The following is a 19477-nucleotide window of genomic DNA, read 5'->3' on the forward strand; positions in this document are numbered from 1 at the left end:
GTCCCGGAGGAACGGCACAAAGCAGGGAGCAGCCTGGCTGTGGGAGATGCGAACTCCGTCAGGCACTCACACTGATGTGGGTGCAGAGCGAGGACGGCCTGAGCCCCCAGAACTGCGATGAAGGGGCAGGATGGGGTGTCTAGCCTGGATCGGGGATGGGGGGCCTTGAGGGGCCCTGGAGGAAGGGCTGCCTGAGCAGATGTGAGGACGGGCATGGATGATGAGGTGAAGGGTGAGGGAAGCCCCGGGCTGGGGCTGGGGGTGGGGTGGCGGGAGCTGGGTGTGTGAACCCAGGTGGCTTGTTTCCGGGGCTGCTACCACCGGGAGCTCGGCCTCCCCTTCCCAGCACGCCTGATGTCTTCTCCCTTCCCACGTCCAGGTACAATGACTTCCTGCATGACCCCCTGTCGCTATGCAAAGCCTGCAATCCCCAGGCCAACGCAGAGAACGCCATCTCAGCCCGCTCTGACCTGAATCCAGCCAACGGCTCCTACCCTTTCCAGGCCCTGTACCAGCGCTCCCACGGTGGCATAGACGTAAAGGTGCTGCCCCGCCCCAGGCCTGGGGGCAGGGGGTGGGCTTAGACGCCATCATCGCTGTGGGGGACGGGGTGGGGGGCTGGTGGTGAAGGCTGGGGTCAGAGCAGATGGTGGGGTGGGGGGCAGGGTCAGCATGGGACTGTGGGTGGGGTCAAAGTTAGGGCTGGGATCATGCCCTCTAGATTGGGGCAGCTCAGAGCCTAGCCCAGGCTGGTGCTCAGTGACCTCTGCCCTGGCCTCCAGGTGACCAGCATGGCACTGGCCAGGGCCTTTCACATCATCGCGGTCAGTGGCCCTACGTGGGACCAGCTGCCCCCGTTCCAGTGGAGCTCCTCGCCCTTCAGCAGCCTGCTGCACATGGGCCAGCCTGACCTCTGGAAGTTCTCGCCCATCGAGGTCTGGTGGGACTGAGTCTCCTTCTCTGCCCTGCTGACCCCCAGCGGGGCCACCCACCAGCCACCACCCTGACCTCCTGCCTGCTCCCTCTGTGGGCTTCGTCCCCTGCTGTACCCAGATCGGGGACCTGGGTCTGCCAGGTTCACTCTCGTTTGGGTTGTCTCCTGGGTGGGACACGGGGCCCAGTGGGGCCCAGAACTGACTCGTTCACTCCCCTTAAGTGAGGGAGTGCCTCCCCTGTCCCCTCTCTGCATCTCTCTCTCTACTCTGTCTGCTTCTCTCTTTCTCCTATGCTGGGGCCCTATCCTCGTGCTGCCCCCTCTTGAGGGCTTGGGAGGGGTCCTCGGATGGGGTTTGGGGCCCCTGGTGGAGCAGGAGGGGACCATTCCAGTTCCTGCCTCCCAGTGTCATTCCTGCTGGTAGCTCTGGGACTTGTGGGGTTTCGGTCCGAGACCTGGGCATTGCGTCTGGGTGGCATCGGTCTTTCTGTCTCCCAGCCCCAGCCACTCTGCTCCCTCAGGAAGCAGCCCCCTGTTCCCCCTCTGGATAGATTCCCTGAGGACAGAAACTTGAAAACAAACAAAAACCAAAGTTTCTGGTGACTTGTGGCTGGAGGGGCCTTCAGGGGCAGACAAGAGTGTCCGCCGCTATGCTGCAGTCTCATGTCCCCTGCCCCCGACTTGGGCTTGCCCCAGCCTCAGGGCGCTGCCCACAGCTCCCCTGCTGTAGGAACCAAATTGCAGGCTGTGCTGCCATTAAATGAGAGGCCGTGGCTCCTGTGCTGTGCTTTTTCTCCTCTCTGGTTTGGGTTCTGCACCATCTACCCATGCATTCTCCTGTCCATTCTTCTGCCCACTAATCTGTCCATTTATTCATCTGCTAACCCACCTACCCATTGTCCATCTGCACCGTCTTCCATCCATCCAGCCATCTACTCATCTGTCCACCCAGCCATCCACCCACCCAACCACCCATCCATTCACCTATTCCCCCATCCACCTGTCCATTCACCTATCCGTCCATCCATCCATCCATCCATCCATCCATCCATCCATCCATCCACCCACCCACTTACCCATCCATCCATTTGTCCTTCATCCATAGATCCATCCGTTTTCCGCCCACCCACCTGTTCATCTGTCATCCATCCATCCACACATCCACCTATTCACTCATCTATATCCGTCTGTCCGTCCATTCATCCATCCATCCGTCCGTCCATCCAGATGTTCCTAAGCACTTGCTTTGTTCTGGGTCCTATCCCAGGGCCTTATTAACCAACAAGACTTGCCCAAGTTCCACTGTAGGATACAGGTCAACGCAAAACAGAGTCTGTCACTGTCTGATCTTAGCCAGCTGGTTGACCCCAGGCCTCCATGCCTCAGCTTTTAGAGGGGACAGAGGGGTCTGCCTTGCCTTTTTGGGGGGTTTTGTGCTAACTCAAGTGGGACAGGTGAGGCTGAAAGCAATCCTATTCTGGGTAGGTTTTCCTGAACTGAGCACTATTTTAGTCCCACTCTGTCCCCCAGGAAGAATTCTGGGGCCAAGGGGCTGATGGTTTGCTGTCCCTGCCAGCCTGTCCTTGATGTCCCATCCCCTGTAAATACATGTCTGTCCCTCCTGGCTGGAAGTCAGTGGAGAAGCCTGTGTCTGGGCCGGGTTGGACTCCCCCCTGAACCTCACAGCCCCTGCTGTTTGTCGGGGTGGGTAGGGCTTCTGCAGGCCCATGTGGGTCTGCGTCACGTCCTGAGGGGCTAGAGGGGTCTCAGGCTTCACTCTGAACTTGGGGGTTCAGGGAATCACGTGGGGCTGCTATGGGTGGTGTGCTGGTGTCCCTTCCCAGACCTCGAGGAGCCCCGGCAGGCCCTCTTCTGTTTCCGTGTGCTGGTGTCAGCACATGCTTTCCTTGGAGGGCAGGCTTTCATGTCTGAGACGGTTTGCATGGCACTTCAAGGCTGCTCCTTCTGAGTCCCTGCGATGGGTGTCCGTTGACAGTTTACACACCCCCGGAGATGGGGGGCTCACTACTCTGCTCCCAGTGGTTCTGTGATTAGGCCATTCTGGTATCAGGCCTGTCAGAATGAGGCCAGCCTCATCTGCCTCAGGTTGGGGGCTGGTTCTGCCTCCAGTGGAGGCAACCCTTGCCCCAGCTCTTGCTCAGCTCCCTCCCTCCCTGCTTTCTGCCTCCTGGATCGCAAGCCCAGCAGGGAGTAGGGTCCTGGCCCCCATGTCCATGGGGTGCCAGGGTTCCAGGGGGCAGGGTGCAGGGGTCAGGACTATAAGCAGGTAGGTGGGGGGGGAGGCAGGGAGGCAGAGGGTGACAAAGGAGAAACTCAAAGGATCTTCATTTCATAAATACATTTTTTTCTTTTTCAATGAAAAAGTCTGCAATTAGAAAAATGCCTGGGGGGCGGGGCCGGGGAGAGGACGGGTGGTTCTCAGTCCTGGACCAGGCCCTGTGCGCCTTCCAGGGAGGAGGCCTGTCCTACCGCAGTCCCCGTCCCTCCTGCCCACGCAGCACTGGGGACTTGGTATGGGACACGCGGGCGGCCCTCACGGAGCCGCGGTGGCTAGGGACAGAGAGGTTCCGTTCACAGCCTTGCTGGCTGCCGAGCCGGTTCCACCTCGGAGCTGCAGTCCCTGGCACAGGGCCTGTGGGACCGGGAAGGGAACCGGCAGGTCCAGGCCTCAGGCTCCCAGGCAGACACAAGAATATTTACAGCGAGGTGCTGGATAAAACTCCAGCTCCCCCAGGGGTCCCCTGGGGAAGAGAGGCAGATGGGCGGGGAAGGGCCCTCACTTGGGCAACCTGTTCTTCAAGCCCAGCTGTTCCTTGAGGGCCTGCAGCTGGCCTAGACTGATGTTGCTGCCCCCACAGATAATGACCACGAGGGAGGGCAGCGGGGCCTGGAGCTTGCCCTCTCCCTGCAGCTTCTGAACCACACGGCTGTACACGGCGGCCAGGGCTGCACCACAGGCGGGCTCCACCAGGATCTTCTCGTCATCTGCGGAGGAGGGAGTGATGAGGGTGGGGCCTGGGTGCAGGGTTCAGGGGAACTGTCCGGCCGTTGGGAAAGTCAGGACTCAGGCCCCGGGCCAAACCTCCCCTCACTACCCCAGGTCGACCTTTAAGTCCTGATCCACGGCCAGGTTTCATTATGCGGCTCGCACTGATAAAATGATTGTAACTGCCTGAGCGCTGTGTTGAAAAGGCTTGAGTCATCATCTGAGCATGACTGCCATGGTTGATGAGCCGAACTGAATGTTAGTCCAGGAGATTAAGTGGCAGCGTTAGTGGTTACCTTTGTGTGTGTCTGTGCGCTTGTGTGCATCTGTGCAAACACGGGCACACCATCCCTGTCCTAGGCTGAACCCAGAAGTCCAGCCTACTTACAGACCCATTTCTGAAGCCAGCCCTGAGGCCCATACTTTCCTTTTTCACCCTGGCTACCAGGAAGCTCATAGCCCACCTTTTAAACACTTAGTTATTATTTCCTGCTGTCATGGTGGTCAGGCTTACTTCTTCACTTGTGGCTTTGGCCTTTCTATTTTTACTGCTGCACTGTATTATCTTTCATTAATGGGAAGTTCTAGGAAGGGATGGGAGATAGGACTGTGAAGAAAATTTGCAGTGAATGGGATGTCTTAGGACAGCACATGGACAGCCAGTTAAGTCCTGAACCAGCAGGTCTGGTCTTGAAAGGACGTGGCACATACCCACGAACTTCTCAATGGCAGTCACAGCCTCCTGGTCCGAGATGACTTCAGAGAAGATGGGGTGTTCCTGAAACAGCTTCAGGGCCTGAGCCCCCACGGTCTTCACGCAGAGGGCCTTGGCCACGCTGGGAGAGGTGGGGATGGAGAAGAGGATGGGAATGGGGGAAACAGGAGGGTGGAGGGAGGCAGACATCGGGAAGAGGAGGGATAGAAAGAGAAAGATGGATTTGAGAAGGAGGAAGGAAGCGGGGTCCGTGGGCAGGTGTAAAGCCCTGAAAGGTCCCAGGGGCTCCCTGACCGAGTGAAGTCTTCTAATAAGGCACAGAGGCTTCACTGGGGGTAAATAGCATATTGTGCTCAACACTGACTGAGGAACAAACGCCAGAGAGCCCCCCTTGTGGTTCCCCGAAAGGACTCCCAGTCCCTGCTGCAGGTTGTCCCCCTCTACCCACTTAACCCTCACTAAGCTGAGCACCACTCTGCCTGCCCAAGTCTTGCCCTGTCCTTCAGGGCTCAGGATTAAGGCCACCTCCTCCAAGGAGTCCTCCAGGGAGAGCACTCAGTCCTGTGGTTCCATGTGGAATTCTGAAAGGGTCCTCCCCCATGACACAGGCATAGTGACTATGTCTTGAGGAAGCATTAGGTGCCAAGGATTTGGCAAGCATTATTTAATTCTCACAACTGTTTTTACTGTTCATTGGTTCGATTTTATGGGAGAGGAAACCAAGGCAGAGAGCGTGTGCGTCACTTGCCCAAAGTTACATGCCTAGGGAGTGGTGGTGCAGGCACCTCAAACAGGATCTATGTAACTCCAGGACCTGCACTCGTAGTCAGTGTGTTCACTCCCCCCACCTTCCCTGGAGTCATCACCAGTTCTATTCCCAGCTCGCCCAGGAGCGCCTGGGGCCCGAACCACCTTAGCTCTATGCCCAGCGTGTGGCTCATGGTAGGCACCCCACAAGTATTTTCTCAATTCCAACAGTGCAGGATCAGAGCCCAACATGGTAGCTCCTGGGTGCCAGTCTCAGGAATTCAGACTCCTGGACTCGGTCTTCCCTATCTGTGGTAAGGACTTGTCTACCCAATATCTATTATAGCTTCATGTGTGGAGACCCGGTAGGAAGACATTTCCCAGCCTCCCTTGCAGTTGTTGTGGCCGTGTGACTAAGTTCTGGCCAATGAGAGGTAAGTGGAAGTACAGTGTCTGTCTTTAAAGGGAGGGGGCATCACTTCTGCCCTCCCTTTCTCCTCCTGCCAGATGCAGTGTGTGATAGTTGGCACTTAAGCAGCTACTTTGGGCCATAAGGCTACACGATAAGGATGATGATGAATAAACTCAAGGAACCTGTGCCCCCGACTTCATGGAGCCCCTGGACTGCCTACCTCTAGACGTTTTTTCATTTTATATGAGAAAGGAATCAAAGTTCAATCTGGTTTAAGTCACTGTTATTTGGAGCTCCTGTATAATGTGCCAAACCTAATTCTAATTGCCATCTGTCAACGGTTCGGGGCTGGGATATGAAATGAACCCCGAGGGAGCAGGGGCCGTGTTTATTCACCACTTTGCCCTAGGATCAGCAGTGCTTGCACGTATTAGGGGCCCAGTAAATGGCTGGCAAATTAATGAGGTGTGTAAAGCCCTGTCACAGGGCACTTGATAAATGCTTAATCTTGGACTTTTGGTGTGAGGAAGCATGATGTCCATGGTACTGAGTCAACACTGACTCGGGTTCAGTCCCAGCAGTACCACTCAATGGCTGTGTGACTCTGGGCAAGTGACCAAAGCCTCAGTTTCCTCATCTGTAAAGTGGGACTGACATGGGGGTGTGCCTCGCAGCCAGCGCTGAGGTGGGCTTCCCAAGGCTGATGAACCCCTGACGGAGGAAGCCCCGCTGCTCACCTGGTGACCTGGGGCAGGGAGACAAGCTTGCCAGCGGTGATGGCAGTGTGGAAGCTGTGGGCTCCGTCAGTCTCCATGGCGATGATGGGCACATCCCCCCAGCCCACCTCCTGCAGCCCCTGGACCACTCCGCACAGCAGGCCCCCGCCGCCCACCGACAGCGCGATGGCCCCTGGCTTTGCGCTCAGCGTCTCCTTCAGCTCCTTCACGATGGATGCGTGGCCTTCCCTGGGGGGGTGGAGAGGGGGCAGGTCAGGGCCGGGCTCCCTGGAGACCCCACGCAGGGGTCCCGGAGATGCCACTTGTCCTCATCCAGGCAGCTGATGGGCTCTGGGCTAGTCACCTCCGCCCCAGCTCCGCCCCGATTTCCAGCTGCCAGCCTCTGCGTGTCTACCCAAGGGCTTCCTCTGGCCACTGGAGCTGCCTGCAGATGTGGCAGGAGATGACATCCCCGGAGAGCGGCCCTCCACCAATGTGGGGGTCCGGAATGGTGGCAGTGGGTGTCTAAGCTCCCCAGCACCCTCTCCTGCAGCTGGATCCCTCTGGTTTGGGGCCCCCTGAGGGAGTAAGCTCCAGCTGCCCATCGCGGTTGTCCACGAGAGCCCTTTATCTGGTCCCTTCTGGCCTCGGCTCCCTTCCTCCTTCTCTAATGCATCATCACCCAGGGAAAATGCTTTCCCTGGAATCTTCGTCTTGGGGTCAGCTTTCTGGGGACCCGGCTGCAGATCCCCGTGCATCTGAGCTCACACATTCACTTGTGGCCACGGGGGATGGGCAGTGGCGCACGTGCGTGTGCACCTGCTGCCGAGCCTGACGGAGGCACACAAGTACAACAGCTGTGCACAGGGCTGTGACGAGAGGAATTGTGGCAGGGGCCCACCCAGTGGTGTAGGAGGTGGACACCCCCCCTTGCCAGGGGACTCTGGGCTCCACGTACCAGATGAGGGGGTCGTCAAAGGGAGGAACGTAGACCCAGCCTGGGTTGTTCTTTGCCAGGGCCTTGGCCAGCTCGAAGGCCTCGTCCAACATCTGCAAGAACACAGGGGAGGGGTGAGAGGCTGGGGGACCCTGTCCTGCCACCAGGCGCCCTCCGCGGCCCCGGCCCTGGGTCGGTACTCACCTCCCCCGCCACCTTGACTATGGCGCCTTCATTCTTGAGCCGCTCAATGGTGAGGGCAGGTGTGGTGCTGGGCACAACGATGGTGGCAGGGATGCCCAGCTTCCTGGCGGCATAGGCAGCTGCCAGGCCTGCGTTGCCCGCTGTCAGGGACGGGGGTGGAGAGTGTGTCGGCACAGGAGGGCCTGGGAGCCCAACTGGGACCACTCACCCCCAACCTTGGGGCTCTGAACACCTCTCTGAGTGACTGCTCACCTCCCCCCTGGAATTCCAAATTGGGGCTGCTGCAGATGTTTGTCATAGCTCGTTGCTAGGGAAACCAGGGCCCAGAGAGGTAGAATGCCTGGCCCAGGGACACACAGCAGGGGGCATGCAGGCCACTTACCGGAGGAGCAGACGAAATGTTCACAGCCTTGCTCAGCCCACTGTGGAGACAAGAGGGGGGGGTGAGGCCCACCTCCCAGTCTTCCCCCTGGCTCTCCCCTCCCACCTGGAGTGGTTCCCAGTGATTCTGATATACACAGTACTGCCCTAGCCTCTCAGGTGACATCGCCCCTCCCCAAAGAGACTGGCTCAGGGAAGGGCAGGAGGCAGGGGAAGCAGGCAAATGATGGCTTGGATCAGGCCGTGAGGGGACCCTCTTGGGGGGGGGGGGCCCTTTCTCTAGAGGGAATGCTAATAGCAGATCCTCAGGCATCATGGGGGTCGGCACAGGACACTGGCCTTGCCCTGTTGAGGAGAAAGGACCCGCCACCGTCACTCAGGTGATGCGGAGCCCATCCCGTACCATCTTGCAAAGGTGTCCGATGCCCCGGATCTTGAAGGAGCCTGACGGTTGGGCACTGTCCATCTTGAGGTAGACGCTTGTGCCTGCCACTTTGGACAGGGACATGCTGTCTCGGATGGGGGTCTTGACGTGCAGGGGCCCTCCAGACATCATCGCTGGGAGGAAGGAAGGACACCCAGGCGGTCAGGAGAGCCAGCTGGGGTGCCAGCTGCTGCCACATAGCCCTCAGCATGCCTGCGAGTGACCCCTCCCCTCGCTTCCCACGAGGCCAAGGAAAGAGCCCAGAAAAGGAGCATCCTGGAGAGCCGAATTCAAATCTCAACTGAGCCACCTACTCACCAGGTGACATCACACAAGCAATCCCCCCTCAGCCTCAACTGCCTCATCTGTAAAATGGGGACGAGGACAGCCCCCCACACACACACACACACCATGCTGGGAATCTGTAAGCATCAGAAATAACATTCAGACCTTGCACCTTTCAAGGGGTGCGAGATGGAGACGGATTTGCAGTTGCCGATTCGGAGTGAGTTTCAAGATGGCTCAGTCCTAACGGGGCAGGACAGCACATACAGTTTATTTGTGTGAAACTCAGGGACACACACACAATCCACAAGCTTCTGCGTGCATAGAACATCTCAGGAAACTCACAAGAAACTCGTTAGGACAAGGGGCTTCTGGGGAGAGCTGGCACTCGGCACCCCTTTTGTGCTGTTTGAATGTTTTAGTGTGTATAGGAATTATCTATTTAAATGCATGTGTTTTTTTCATACTAACCTTTGGAAAGCCCCATCCCCAGTTAGAGAAAGCTTTTTATAATCATTATTATATTATGTCATAATCACTTCTAAAGTGATTACCATGTATCACCCACTGTTTTAAGCTTTACAGATATTAATGCATTTAATCCTTTTAATAATCCGAGGAGGTGCGTTCTTAGCCCATTCCCCTGATGGGAAACAAGGCTCAGATTGTGTTTCCCAGAACGGCCACCGCAAGCTCTTCCCATCCCACATGCATCTCTTTTGATGAGACTTTGATGCATTTCTCAGTGAGAGGCAGGGTCTGTGCTTCCTGCCCTTGAACCCTGGAGGAGGGGGGGTGATCTGTGGCTGCCAGTGGAAGGGACGCTCTGTGGCTTCCAAGCAGCGCAGCGCTGGTGAATGTTTAACAACGGACTCTGCAAAGAAAAATCAAGCCCTGATTTGCCGTGTGTGCACTTCTGTGCGGTACCTTCACCAAGGCCACTTGCATGCTCCCAACACGATGTCATTGAGTGTGGAGCTGGGAAGAGACGGCCCAGTGTGCTCTCCAGAGCCGGTGTGAGCCGGCTCTGGCCCCGCCCCACACCCAAGACGAGGTCACAGAAGGGGACACAGCCTCCGGCTAGCTGTCTCTCTTGGGCAGCTCTGTCTCCAACCCCAGCTGCCGTGATGGGAGTAAGCCCAGGCCACACGCAGAGGCCACACTTGGATGCCCTACCTGACAGCGGATGGCCAGCGTCACCTGTGGGACATGAGGGGTGACCTTGAGACATCACCAGCCACCATCACACTGCAGCCATCCGAGAGACCCCAGTGAGAACTGCCTGTGGAAACCAGTTAAGCCCCAGAGCCACGACGGACAGCAATACAATGACTACTGTGGTCTTAGATCGCTACACCTTGGGGCAGTACACCTTGGGGCAGTTCATCACACAGCAATAAGGAGCAGAATCTTAATGTGACTTGCCCAAGGCCACACAGCTAGTGAGCGGGTGAGGCAGGATTGGAATTCAGACAGTCTGGTTCCAGAGCTAGGCTCTCTCCAGGACCTCGCACGTGGCTCAGGCCTCCCTGTCTGGACCGACTGGGGGGGGGGATCCAGAAACTGACGTCGCCCAGAGTCTGGCCACATATGTGCAGCCCCTTTTCCTCCTCTTCTCCTGGATTCTCCCTAACTTGGGCTGAGCCAGAATTTGATCAGCAGGTGGTTGGGTGAGTAGCCTATCTGGTGGCCCCCACCTCCTTCCCCATTCCAGAAGGCCAAGCAAGACTGGCTCTTTCTCTGCAGTCCCACCCTATTTCCAATGACCCCACCTGGGACGTCTCTAGCCCTAGGCCATCACCACTCCCAGATTGGGCTAGATTTGCCTGGGTAGGAAGAAAAGTGAGGAGTGGGGTTCCTGACCACCCCGCCAACCTTAGCACCCCCAAATAGGTATAGCTCATGTCTGTCTGAATTGACTAACATCCAGGGTCTGGGAGGGGGGCTCAAAGAGATACCATCTCTCCCCTGGATCTCTTGAACAAAAGCCAGGGACTGGAGGCACCGTATTACAGAGGCAACCCCATATCTGTTTGAATTAACTTTAGTTAACCTCCTGGAGGTTATCCCTGAAACAGTGGCACCCCCGGTTCTGGCTGAGCGGACCTTGTGCACGTTGCCAAGCCCTGACCTCAGGGAGCTCTCCTGGTTGGGAGTGGGAGGCATCCCCCACAAGAGCCCTTTCGGGTAGATTTGGGAAGCTTCCTCCCCCACCTGTGTCTGCTTGCAGCATGGATGCTGTCAAGTGAGGGGCAGGGACCCCCCTACGGGAGGGCACCACTCCCTCCAGCTGTAAGCTGTCTGCTACCTGTACCCTCTCTGTCAGAAGTCGCTGCCCCCTCACTTGGCTCATAGCAAGAGCTCAATAAAGACGGGCTATTGCTATATCGGGCTGGACATTTTAAGTGCGCGATCTCATTTCACCTTGATGAGGAAGGGTCTTTTATTATTCCCATTTCAGAGAGGAGAAAACTGAGGCCCAGAGCTAGATGCTGACCCCAGCCAGTCTGGCTTCAAAGCATGGGTTTCTGTGCTCCACTGACTCTACCTCCCCCTCTTCCCCTGGAGCCCCCCCCCCCCCCAGGCACCCCNCCCGCAGGCACTCCAGACTGGGGTGGGGCTGAGGAGGGGGTACTTACCTGCAAGGTGGTGGAGCTGGGCGGTCGGCACAGAGGGAGCAAACCGGGAAGGGATAGACTGGAGATGGCCTAGATGTATAGCCTGGGTAGAGAGTCCTCGGCAGATGGAGGGGAGAGGGACAGGTAGAACGTCTCTTGAATCGTCCCAGGGGCTACGGATCTGGGCCTTTGGTCCGGGGCTTTATTCCCAGGGCGCCTCCCGGCAGCCAATGGGGGGCCCAGGGCTGGCCACGCCCCCGCCCAGCCCCGCCCCCTGGCTCGCCGCCCGGGGGCTTCCAGGAGGAGAGGGGGAAAGCTGGCTGCGCCTCTGCTGGCAGCCTCCTCCTGTCTTTCCCCCGTTCAGCCCTCCTCTTCCCCATCCTCAGCTCCTTCACTGGCAAGTGCGAACAATACCAGCTCTCCGAGGACTGTTCCCAAGGGCTTGCAGGAGGATGGCGCCAGATAGTGCACCTCGCGTCACTGGTTGTGCTGGGCACATAGTAGGTACCCAGAAAAGAAACCACGGGAGGAAGCGGGTTCTCTTATTATCCTCCTTTTACAGAAAGGGAGGCTGAGACCCAGCGAGTAAGAGAGACGAGCTGGCATTTGAACCCAGTCGGCCTGCTGCGATGTGAATGACCTTTCCCTGTCATCCTTTACGACTCTGTTGTCTTGAAGGGGCAGATGGCTTTGTGGGTATGACCCAGGAGGCTCAGGGTTCAAATCCTGGCTCTGCCATATTTACCAGCTCTGTGGCCCTGGGCGGGTCAGCTTGCCTCTTGGAGCCTCCCTTTGCTCGTCTGTAAAATGGGGATGAAAACAGAGCTTCCCTCCTCGGCTGAGATGACATAATAACGTATATGTGGGGGCCCGGAGCCAAGTGTTCAGGAAGTGTTAGCAGCCATCGTCATCGTCTTCATCATCACATGCACCTGAACTCACCCCCCGCCCGGTGCCAGGCCTCCTGTCCGCCCCCGGCTGTGTGCAGGGGTCTGTATGACCACAGGGGTGGTGTGCCCAAACACGTCCGGCCGGATCTTTTTCCTGGTCCCCTCAACAAAGCTCTCTTGTCCGGCTGGCCAGGACGAGAATAGCAATGAGACAGAGGGCAGTGAGGGCACAAACAGCACGCACGGCCGTCCCTCTCTGTGGGACAAGCTGACCCTCCACAGGCACTCCCAAGCCCCCTCCCCAGCGGCACATCCCCGCGCATGCGCCGGAGATACACGATGGCAGGACTGTGAAGCCACGTGGGCATCGTGAAGTTCCCATGTAGACACAGCTTCCCTGTGTGCATCTGAGCGCATACAGTCAGCACTTACATTGCCCGAGCCCCCGCCAGCACCTGATCCTGCCAAGTGCTGCTGCGGGGGGTTTCACTGAACTCTCGAACCGCCCATCGGGAGTCCCATGTCACAGGTGAGCAGACAGGCTCAGGAATTCCGAGTTCTTTGCGGACACAGGGCTGATGCGAGGGTGCAGGTGGAGGCCGGGGTGGGGGTGGGGGGCACCTGGCCCAGCTTGGTCACATTCAGAGGACCCAGATGTAGGCTTTGGGTGCTATGTCCATGTGAGGTTATCCAAGCAGCCAGGGGGACGACTGTCTCATACTGCTGGGCTTGGCTCCTCTCCCCAGCGGCAGCACTGTGACTGGGGGAGGGCAGGCAGGCGCACGGGGTAGAACAAGACGATTCTGTCCTTCCTGAGACCTCTGCATATTGCCCCATTTGTTTCAACAAGAATGCATCACTGTTGTGATTCGAAAACCACCACATTCAGAAAATCAATCACATAAGGACTGAAAAGAAGGAAGAAGGCAAAATGTACATCCCTGTTGTTGACATCCTGTCTGAGCATATCCTTTTTTTAAAATAATAACTCCATTGAGATATAATTCGCATACCCTAGACTTCACCCATTTATGAAGTATCAGTTTTAGGACATTTCATCACCCCAAAGAAACCCCATACCTATTCCCAGTTGCTCCCCTTTCCCACTCTCTGCAGCCCGCAGCAATCACCAGTCTGCTTTCTGTCTCTGTGGATTCTCCTGTTCCGGACATTTTCCATCAATGGAATCATACGGCACGTGGCCTTTCATGTTTGGCTTCTCTCCCTCGACACCGTGTTTTCAAGATACATCACACTGTAGTGTATGCTTTGTTCCTTTTTATGGCTGAGCAATATTCCATTGTATAGATGTGCCACATTTTCATTATCTGGTCAGCAGTGGATACACATTTGCTGTCTGGGTATACCTTCATTTTTAAATATATATATATATGAAATATGTAGGGACGCCTGGGTGGCTCAGTTGGTCGAGGGTTTGCGTTCGGCTCAGGTCATAAACTCAGGGGCCTGGGATCTAGCCCTGCATTGGGCTCCCTGCTCAGCGGGGAGTCTGCTTCTCCCTCTCCCTCTGCCGCCCACTTGTGCTCTTTCTCAAATAAATAAACAAAATCTTTAAAAAAAAAAGAAATATGTACATGTGGGGATGCATGTGGATGGGAACCCAAGACGCTAGGAGGGCAGAGGGCTCACCCAAGAGGAGCAAATGCAGCAGAAGCTGGAGGAGTGGCCGTGCAATGGGGACGTTCTGACCAGGCAGCTGCAGGAGGGTCTTGGGCGAGGGCTGGCAGCCGTTACGGTGCAAACATCAGGGGGATCAGTTTGGGCCTGTGACTCCAGCATCCCAACGTGTGTCAATTTTCATATAGCAAGTGAGTCACTTTTCTGACAGGCCCAAGTTTTAATCCAACTTTTGTCATTGACTTGCTGTGTGACCTTGGATGAGTTACTTAACCTTTCTTTGCCTCAGTTTCTTTAACTGCTAGTAGTGTCCACCTCTTAGATTTGTTATGAGGTTTTAAACCTAATTGGTGTAAAGTTATAAGGATAGTGCCCAGTGACTTGTGGGCATTTTAATAGGTGATGGTCATCTTTATTTTCTGGTGCTCAAGAGGGCATTTGAGTCCCTAGCTCTGGGTGATGGGGCACAAGGGCTTTTCTCTCCCATCTAGTCCTCCTTTTTTTTTTTTTTTTTTTAAGATTTTATTTATTTATTCGACAGAGATAGGGACAGCCAGCGATAGAGGGAACACAAGCAGGGGGAGTGGGAGAGGAAGAGGCAGGCTCACAGCAGAGGAGCCTGATGTGGGGCTCGATCCCATAACGCCAGGATCACGCCCTGAGCCGAAGGCAGACGCTTAACCGCTGTGCCACCCAGGCGCCCCTAGTCCTCCTTTAAAAGATCTTCAGAAGTAGGAGAGGAAAGTGAATGTAACCTTCTCCCATTTAGCAGATGGGCAAACGGAGGCCTGGATCTATCCAACCCAGGAAGGTGAGGGCAGAGCCCACAGTCCCAGGAGGGGCAGGAGTCTGGCTGGGGGACGTTGGGCAAGTTGCCACCCTCCCCTCTGCCTGCTGGCTCTATTACATCACACCCTCCCCAGAAGTGTCCCTGAGGATGGCCAGATTGGCGTGTCCTTGGCTGTGGGAGGTGGGGATTCTGATTGTTTTTGCAGCTCTGAGAGGAACAGGCAGCTCTCATCTCTGTTTGCCCTACTGTGGCTGGCACATCCAGCCCTGGAGTCTGCTGATTGGTTAAGGTCTCTGGCTTCTGAGTCCATCACACCTGGGTTGAAACTGACAGCCAGGTGTGACCTCAGAGGAGTCACTTAACTTCCCTTAACCTCGGTTTCTGGCCCCCAGAAATGGGGACCAATCAGCCCAGTGCCAGGCACGGAATAAGGGCTCAAAGAATGGTAGCTGTTATTATGATTATCTTTGGTTTCGTTATTATAATCAAAGACCTTCCCAAACTTTCTGGTCCCCTTTTCTGAATTTTCCCTCCTCACTCATGTTTCCTCCCCATCAGGTCAGGGTTGGTACCTCTTTGGGATTCTGCAGTCTGGCAGCCCCTGGAGCCTCTTCCCAGGGGCTTGTGAGCAGCCTTATGACAGGTCTGTACTCTTCCTTCCCTGCTGGATTCCGCACTCTTGCCTCCATCCACTCAACATGCTATGGGGCACAGGACAACACCACCTCCCCCCACAAAGGATTATCTGGTCCCAAATGTCAGTAGTGTCAAGGTTGAGACACTTTGCCTAAGGGTAATATGGAATGAGACTAATACCTCCCTCATTCTATCTTCTCTACTTCTGTTAATATGACCAGGAGAAATTAATTAATCCCGCGAGGGCGAAATGTGCTTTATCTAAAAAGCCTATTGTTCTATATCCAACTGCTACTCAATTGACCTCCAGGGAAGTTAAAAGATTTTTTTTCTTGGTGAAATTAACCCAATCCGATCAGAGCTATATTGTTTTGGACCTGATGCACTTGACCTCTGTGGCTTCCACTGTAGGACTTGGCATCCAGCCCTTTTCGTGTTCGTTCACCGGGCTTCAGTCCATCATTTGATTTGATTGAGACTTTGTGACCCCTTCTTGGGTCATTCGACAGCACCGTCTGCAGTGATGCCTCCCCGCTTTGCGTCATCTGAAAACATGGCAAACAGTCTCTTGGTGGGCCCTTATGGCTAAAACTGGCCATGGCCAAGGTCAGAGCCCCATGGCCACACTGGGCCTCCCCCTTGGGCTTATCATCACCCGTCAGTCAACATGTGATAGATGGAGTTGGCTAGGTCCAGAGGGCTTATGAGGGATTTTGTCCAAAGTTCATAGAAAAATCAAGATATTTGCAGCAGGATTAAATCTCAGACCACAAACTCCATGAAGACTTCTTTATTTTCCCCTAACTTGGCTGAATTTTTATTTCAAGCACATAATTAATTGGAGGCAATGAGGGGTTTCCCTTTCTCACCAGGGATGGCAGGGACATTCAGGGGCCAAGTCAGTACAGGGTGGGTGCTGAATGGTTCCATTGTCCGCCCCCCACCCCAGCTTGCCTTGGAGCCCTTCCTCATTCCCAGCCACATGGGTCCTTGTCTTATAGTCTGGGGCCCGTGGCAACCATTCCAGAGAATGGTTAGAAACTCAAGGTGGCTTCCCCCTGAGTTGTGCTGCTGCCATAAACTCTTTCTCTTAGTTTGCTGTTACTTCCATTCCCAGAGGCAAAAAAGCACTCCCTGTTTGTAGGATGCCTGCCTTCTCCGTTCCCCCAGCGGTGGAGCTCGGGACTAGACTCCTACCAACCGTTCACTTTGCAGGACATGCGTGAGCCAGTGATTAAAGCTTTGGTTGATTGAAACTGTCCACTGTGGGAATACTGGCCCCAGGAAGATCAGCAAATGCTACAAATCAGGACTCCTTTTTGCTCGCTCGCTTGCTTTCTCTCTGTCTCTGTCTTTTTCTCTCTGTCTCTCTCTCCTCCCCCGGGAGGGAAGTAAGGGGGAGGGAGTGATCATTAGTATTCTCAAAAGATTATTCCTCCCTCACACATGCCTCATGGCATGCATTTTCTCAGTCATGCAGACAAATAGCTGGTAAAAGGGGAAAAGTTAGGATGATGGTCCTGGGATAGCTCGTGTTCGCTGCGCCTTCATTGTCTAATGGTTGCAACCAATGTCTTTTCCAGCTTTTTCTCTGTCCTCCGCTAGCTTCTCCACATCTTTGTCCAAGGGTTGGGCTTGTTTCTCTCTCTGCTGTAAAACACAGGATTTTTGTCAATGAAGTTCTATATTAATGAGAATAAAAACAGCCTCATTATTTGAGTCCTCGCTGAAGAGAAGCTTTCTGCAAAGAATTCACTTGTTGGGGGTATTGTTATTTCCCACGACTTTCGCAGGTTTGAGCGTAGGGACTTAAAAGAACCCTCTTTTTATTTTAGAATAGTTTTAGATTTACAGAAAATGAACTCTAAAACTGTAGACAGTACGGGACCTTCCTGGATTCCTGGGTCCCAACTTCCCTTGTTATTAACAACAGTACCATTAATATGGTACATTTGTCACAATTATTGATCAAATATCGATACACTGTTATTCACTGAAGTCCATACTCTATGCAGACTCCCTTAGCTTTCCCCTAATGTCCTCTCTCTGCTCGAGTCCCAGCCAGGATAGCACACTGCATTTTGTTATTGTCTCCTTCGGTTCCTCTTGGCTGTGACTGTTCCCCAGACTTCCCTAGTTTTCCATGACCTTGACCGTTTCAAATAGTACTGGTCGTGGATTTTGTTGTTTTTTTTTTTCCTCGTGAGTAGAATGGGTTATAGGATCTGGGGAAGAAGACCATGGCGGTCAGGTGCTCTTCTCAGCACGTCACACGAAGACCGTGTTAGCTACCAACACGACTCACCACTGTTGAGGTTGGCCCTCACCTCCTGGTTCAAGTCATGTTTATCAGGTGTCTTCAGTGTAAAGTTCCTCCTTTTCTTCCCAGGTGTGGTGTTTTTTAAAGTTGCGTCTGTCTGTACACCCCATGGACCCAGGTGTGTTTATTTGGGGTCCTTACTGTCCCTGTTTGGTAATTGTGTCTTTCTGTCTGCAGGTCACTCAAATCTGTCTGCCTGGGATGAGGCATCATTACACAATGCCAAAGGATGGGTTAATGATCCCCGCTTCCCCGGTGACAATGACCTGGCTATGTTGGGGCCACACCATCTCCTAGACAGATTTTTCAGACCTGTGCTGTCCAAGCTCATCACCGCTGGCCGCCTGCAGTATTTAAATTTAATAAAAATTAAGCGAAATTTACAATTCAGTTCTTCAAATGCACCAACATGTTTCAAGGGGTCGGTAGCCACAGCTGATGAATGGCTAGCCTGCTGCACAGCGCAGGTGATGGGACATTTCCATCCACAATTTCATGATGGCCCCCTGCCTCCTTACCCTTCTCCTCCTCATCCCCACTTCCCCAGACACCCCGGGGACAACCAGTGTGATCAGCATGATTCTCCACAAGCCTGCAGGTATTACATAGACTGGTATTTTAGGCATTTTTGGTTGCTGTTCTTTGTTACCAAAAAAAAAAAAAAGTCGTTACCCACCGTACATATGTATTTTTTCCTTTTCTCACAATGCACTGTGGACATCTCTGTGGGTCAATAGATTTAGATCTAATTTATTCCTTGTGATGGCTGCATAAAATTGCATGCTGAGGCTATATTATGACTTAGTCAACCATTTCCCAATTCAAGGGCATCCAAGCTTTCAGTCTTCTGTTTGTTTGTTATTCTGAATAGGATTCTGATAAACATTCTCCTACTCTTATCCCTACCTGCTGGCACTTTTTATTTTAGGGAGTAAATCTCCTAAATTAAGATTTATTAGTCAAAGGAATAGGTATTTATCCAGTTGTAATCAATATTGACAGATCTATTTTCCAAAAGGCTGTAGCAATTTCTGATCCCACCAGCAATGTGTGAGGGTGCCTATTTTCCCTCATACTCGCCAGCCCCGGTTGTTATTGCTTTTACGCATTTTAAAATTCTTTGCCAACTCAATAGTTTTTTGGTTTTTGGGTTTTTTTTTTGAAGGGCATTTTAGTGTTGTTCTGGTTTGCATTTTCCTGTTGCTGCGTCTGTAACACTTCGTTGTATCTGTTTACTGACATGTTGACTCTAAGCCAGGAGGGCCAGTAATATCTATTTGTCTTCATCTCTCTTTTTCTAGGGGGTCTAGATTTTGGTTGTTTGGAGTCATGTTTGCTGAATGCACACATGAATGGCTTAATTCGGAAAGCCAGCTGGGAGGTGGACCTGGGTCTTCCGACATCCAACATAACACAGCATCTTAGCTGAGGTCTCAGACTCTCGGAGCCTTGCCAAGATAAGTCATTTGAGCCCAGAGAGGGTCTCAACCTAGGGGACCACTGGCTTATTCACCAGCGACACTGCTTGCTTCACTGCCCCAGGCCCACTTCTTGCACGTGGTTAATGCATCTGGGTCTCCGTGGCCTGGAAAGTGTAGGACGCAGAGTCCAAATGTGATTCGGGAGGACTCCTCTCCTGTGTCTGAGGCTCCATCCCTCCTCCCCACGCTGGTCCCTCTCCCTGGCGACAACTGGAGGTGAGGATGGTGAAATGAAGCTTAATGAATAACCCAGGGGACTGGCCAGGGTGAGTGTTTGGCGGCCCTAGGTGCCAGGGACAGGGGCTGGCTGACGAACATAGCTCTGGGCTCTGGGACGGGACG

The 19477-nt window shown here is 54.3% G+C and overlaps 2 protein-coding genes across 4 annotated transcripts in view; one reads left to right on the forward strand and one right to left on the reverse strand.

Moving 5' to 3' along the window:
* PLBD2 (phospholipase B domain containing 2) overlaps nucleotides 1-3318 on the forward strand; it is a 23115-nt gene extending 19797 nt beyond the window's left edge. For both annotated transcript variants that reach the window (XM_034672502.1, XM_002925285.4), the window contains 2 exons: nucleotides 380-542; nucleotides 783-3318. In XM_034672502.1, the coding sequence (XP_034528393.1) occupies nucleotides 380-542; nucleotides 783-950 (331 nt within the window). In that variant the 3' untranslated portion in view covers nucleotides 951-3318. The remainder of the gene's footprint in view (nucleotides 1-379; nucleotides 543-782) is intronic.
* Nucleotides 3319-3731: 413 nt separating this feature from the next.
* Nucleotides 3732-11566, reverse strand: SDS (serine dehydratase). 2 transcript variants are annotated; one of them, XM_034672503.1, is made up of 9 exons: nucleotides 11402-11566; nucleotides 8928-9005; nucleotides 8457-8611; nucleotides 8055-8094; nucleotides 7673-7812; nucleotides 7490-7581; nucleotides 6553-6780; nucleotides 4653-4777; nucleotides 3732-3940 (listed from the first exon to the last, which is right to left on the reverse strand). In XM_034672503.1, exons 3-9 carry the CDS (start codon nucleotides 8607-8609, stop codon nucleotides 3732-3734), a joined length of 987 nt encoding a protein of 328 aa, XP_034528394.1. In that variant the 5' UTR covers nucleotides 8610-8611; nucleotides 8928-9005; nucleotides 11402-11566. The 2 variants fall into 2 exon arrangements, with proteins under 2 accessions (XP_034528394.1, XP_011230715.1); XM_011232413.3 differs by lacking the exon at nucleotides 8928-9005.
* Between the last annotated feature and the right edge of the window lie 7911 nt (nucleotides 11567-19477).

This window comes from Ailuropoda melanoleuca, chromosome 12 (assembly GCF_002007445.2).
Source record: "Ailuropoda melanoleuca isolate Jingjing chromosome 12, ASM200744v2, whole genome shotgun sequence".
NCBI classification, from domain to species: domain Eukaryota; kingdom Metazoa; phylum Chordata; class Mammalia; order Carnivora; family Ursidae; genus Ailuropoda; species Ailuropoda melanoleuca.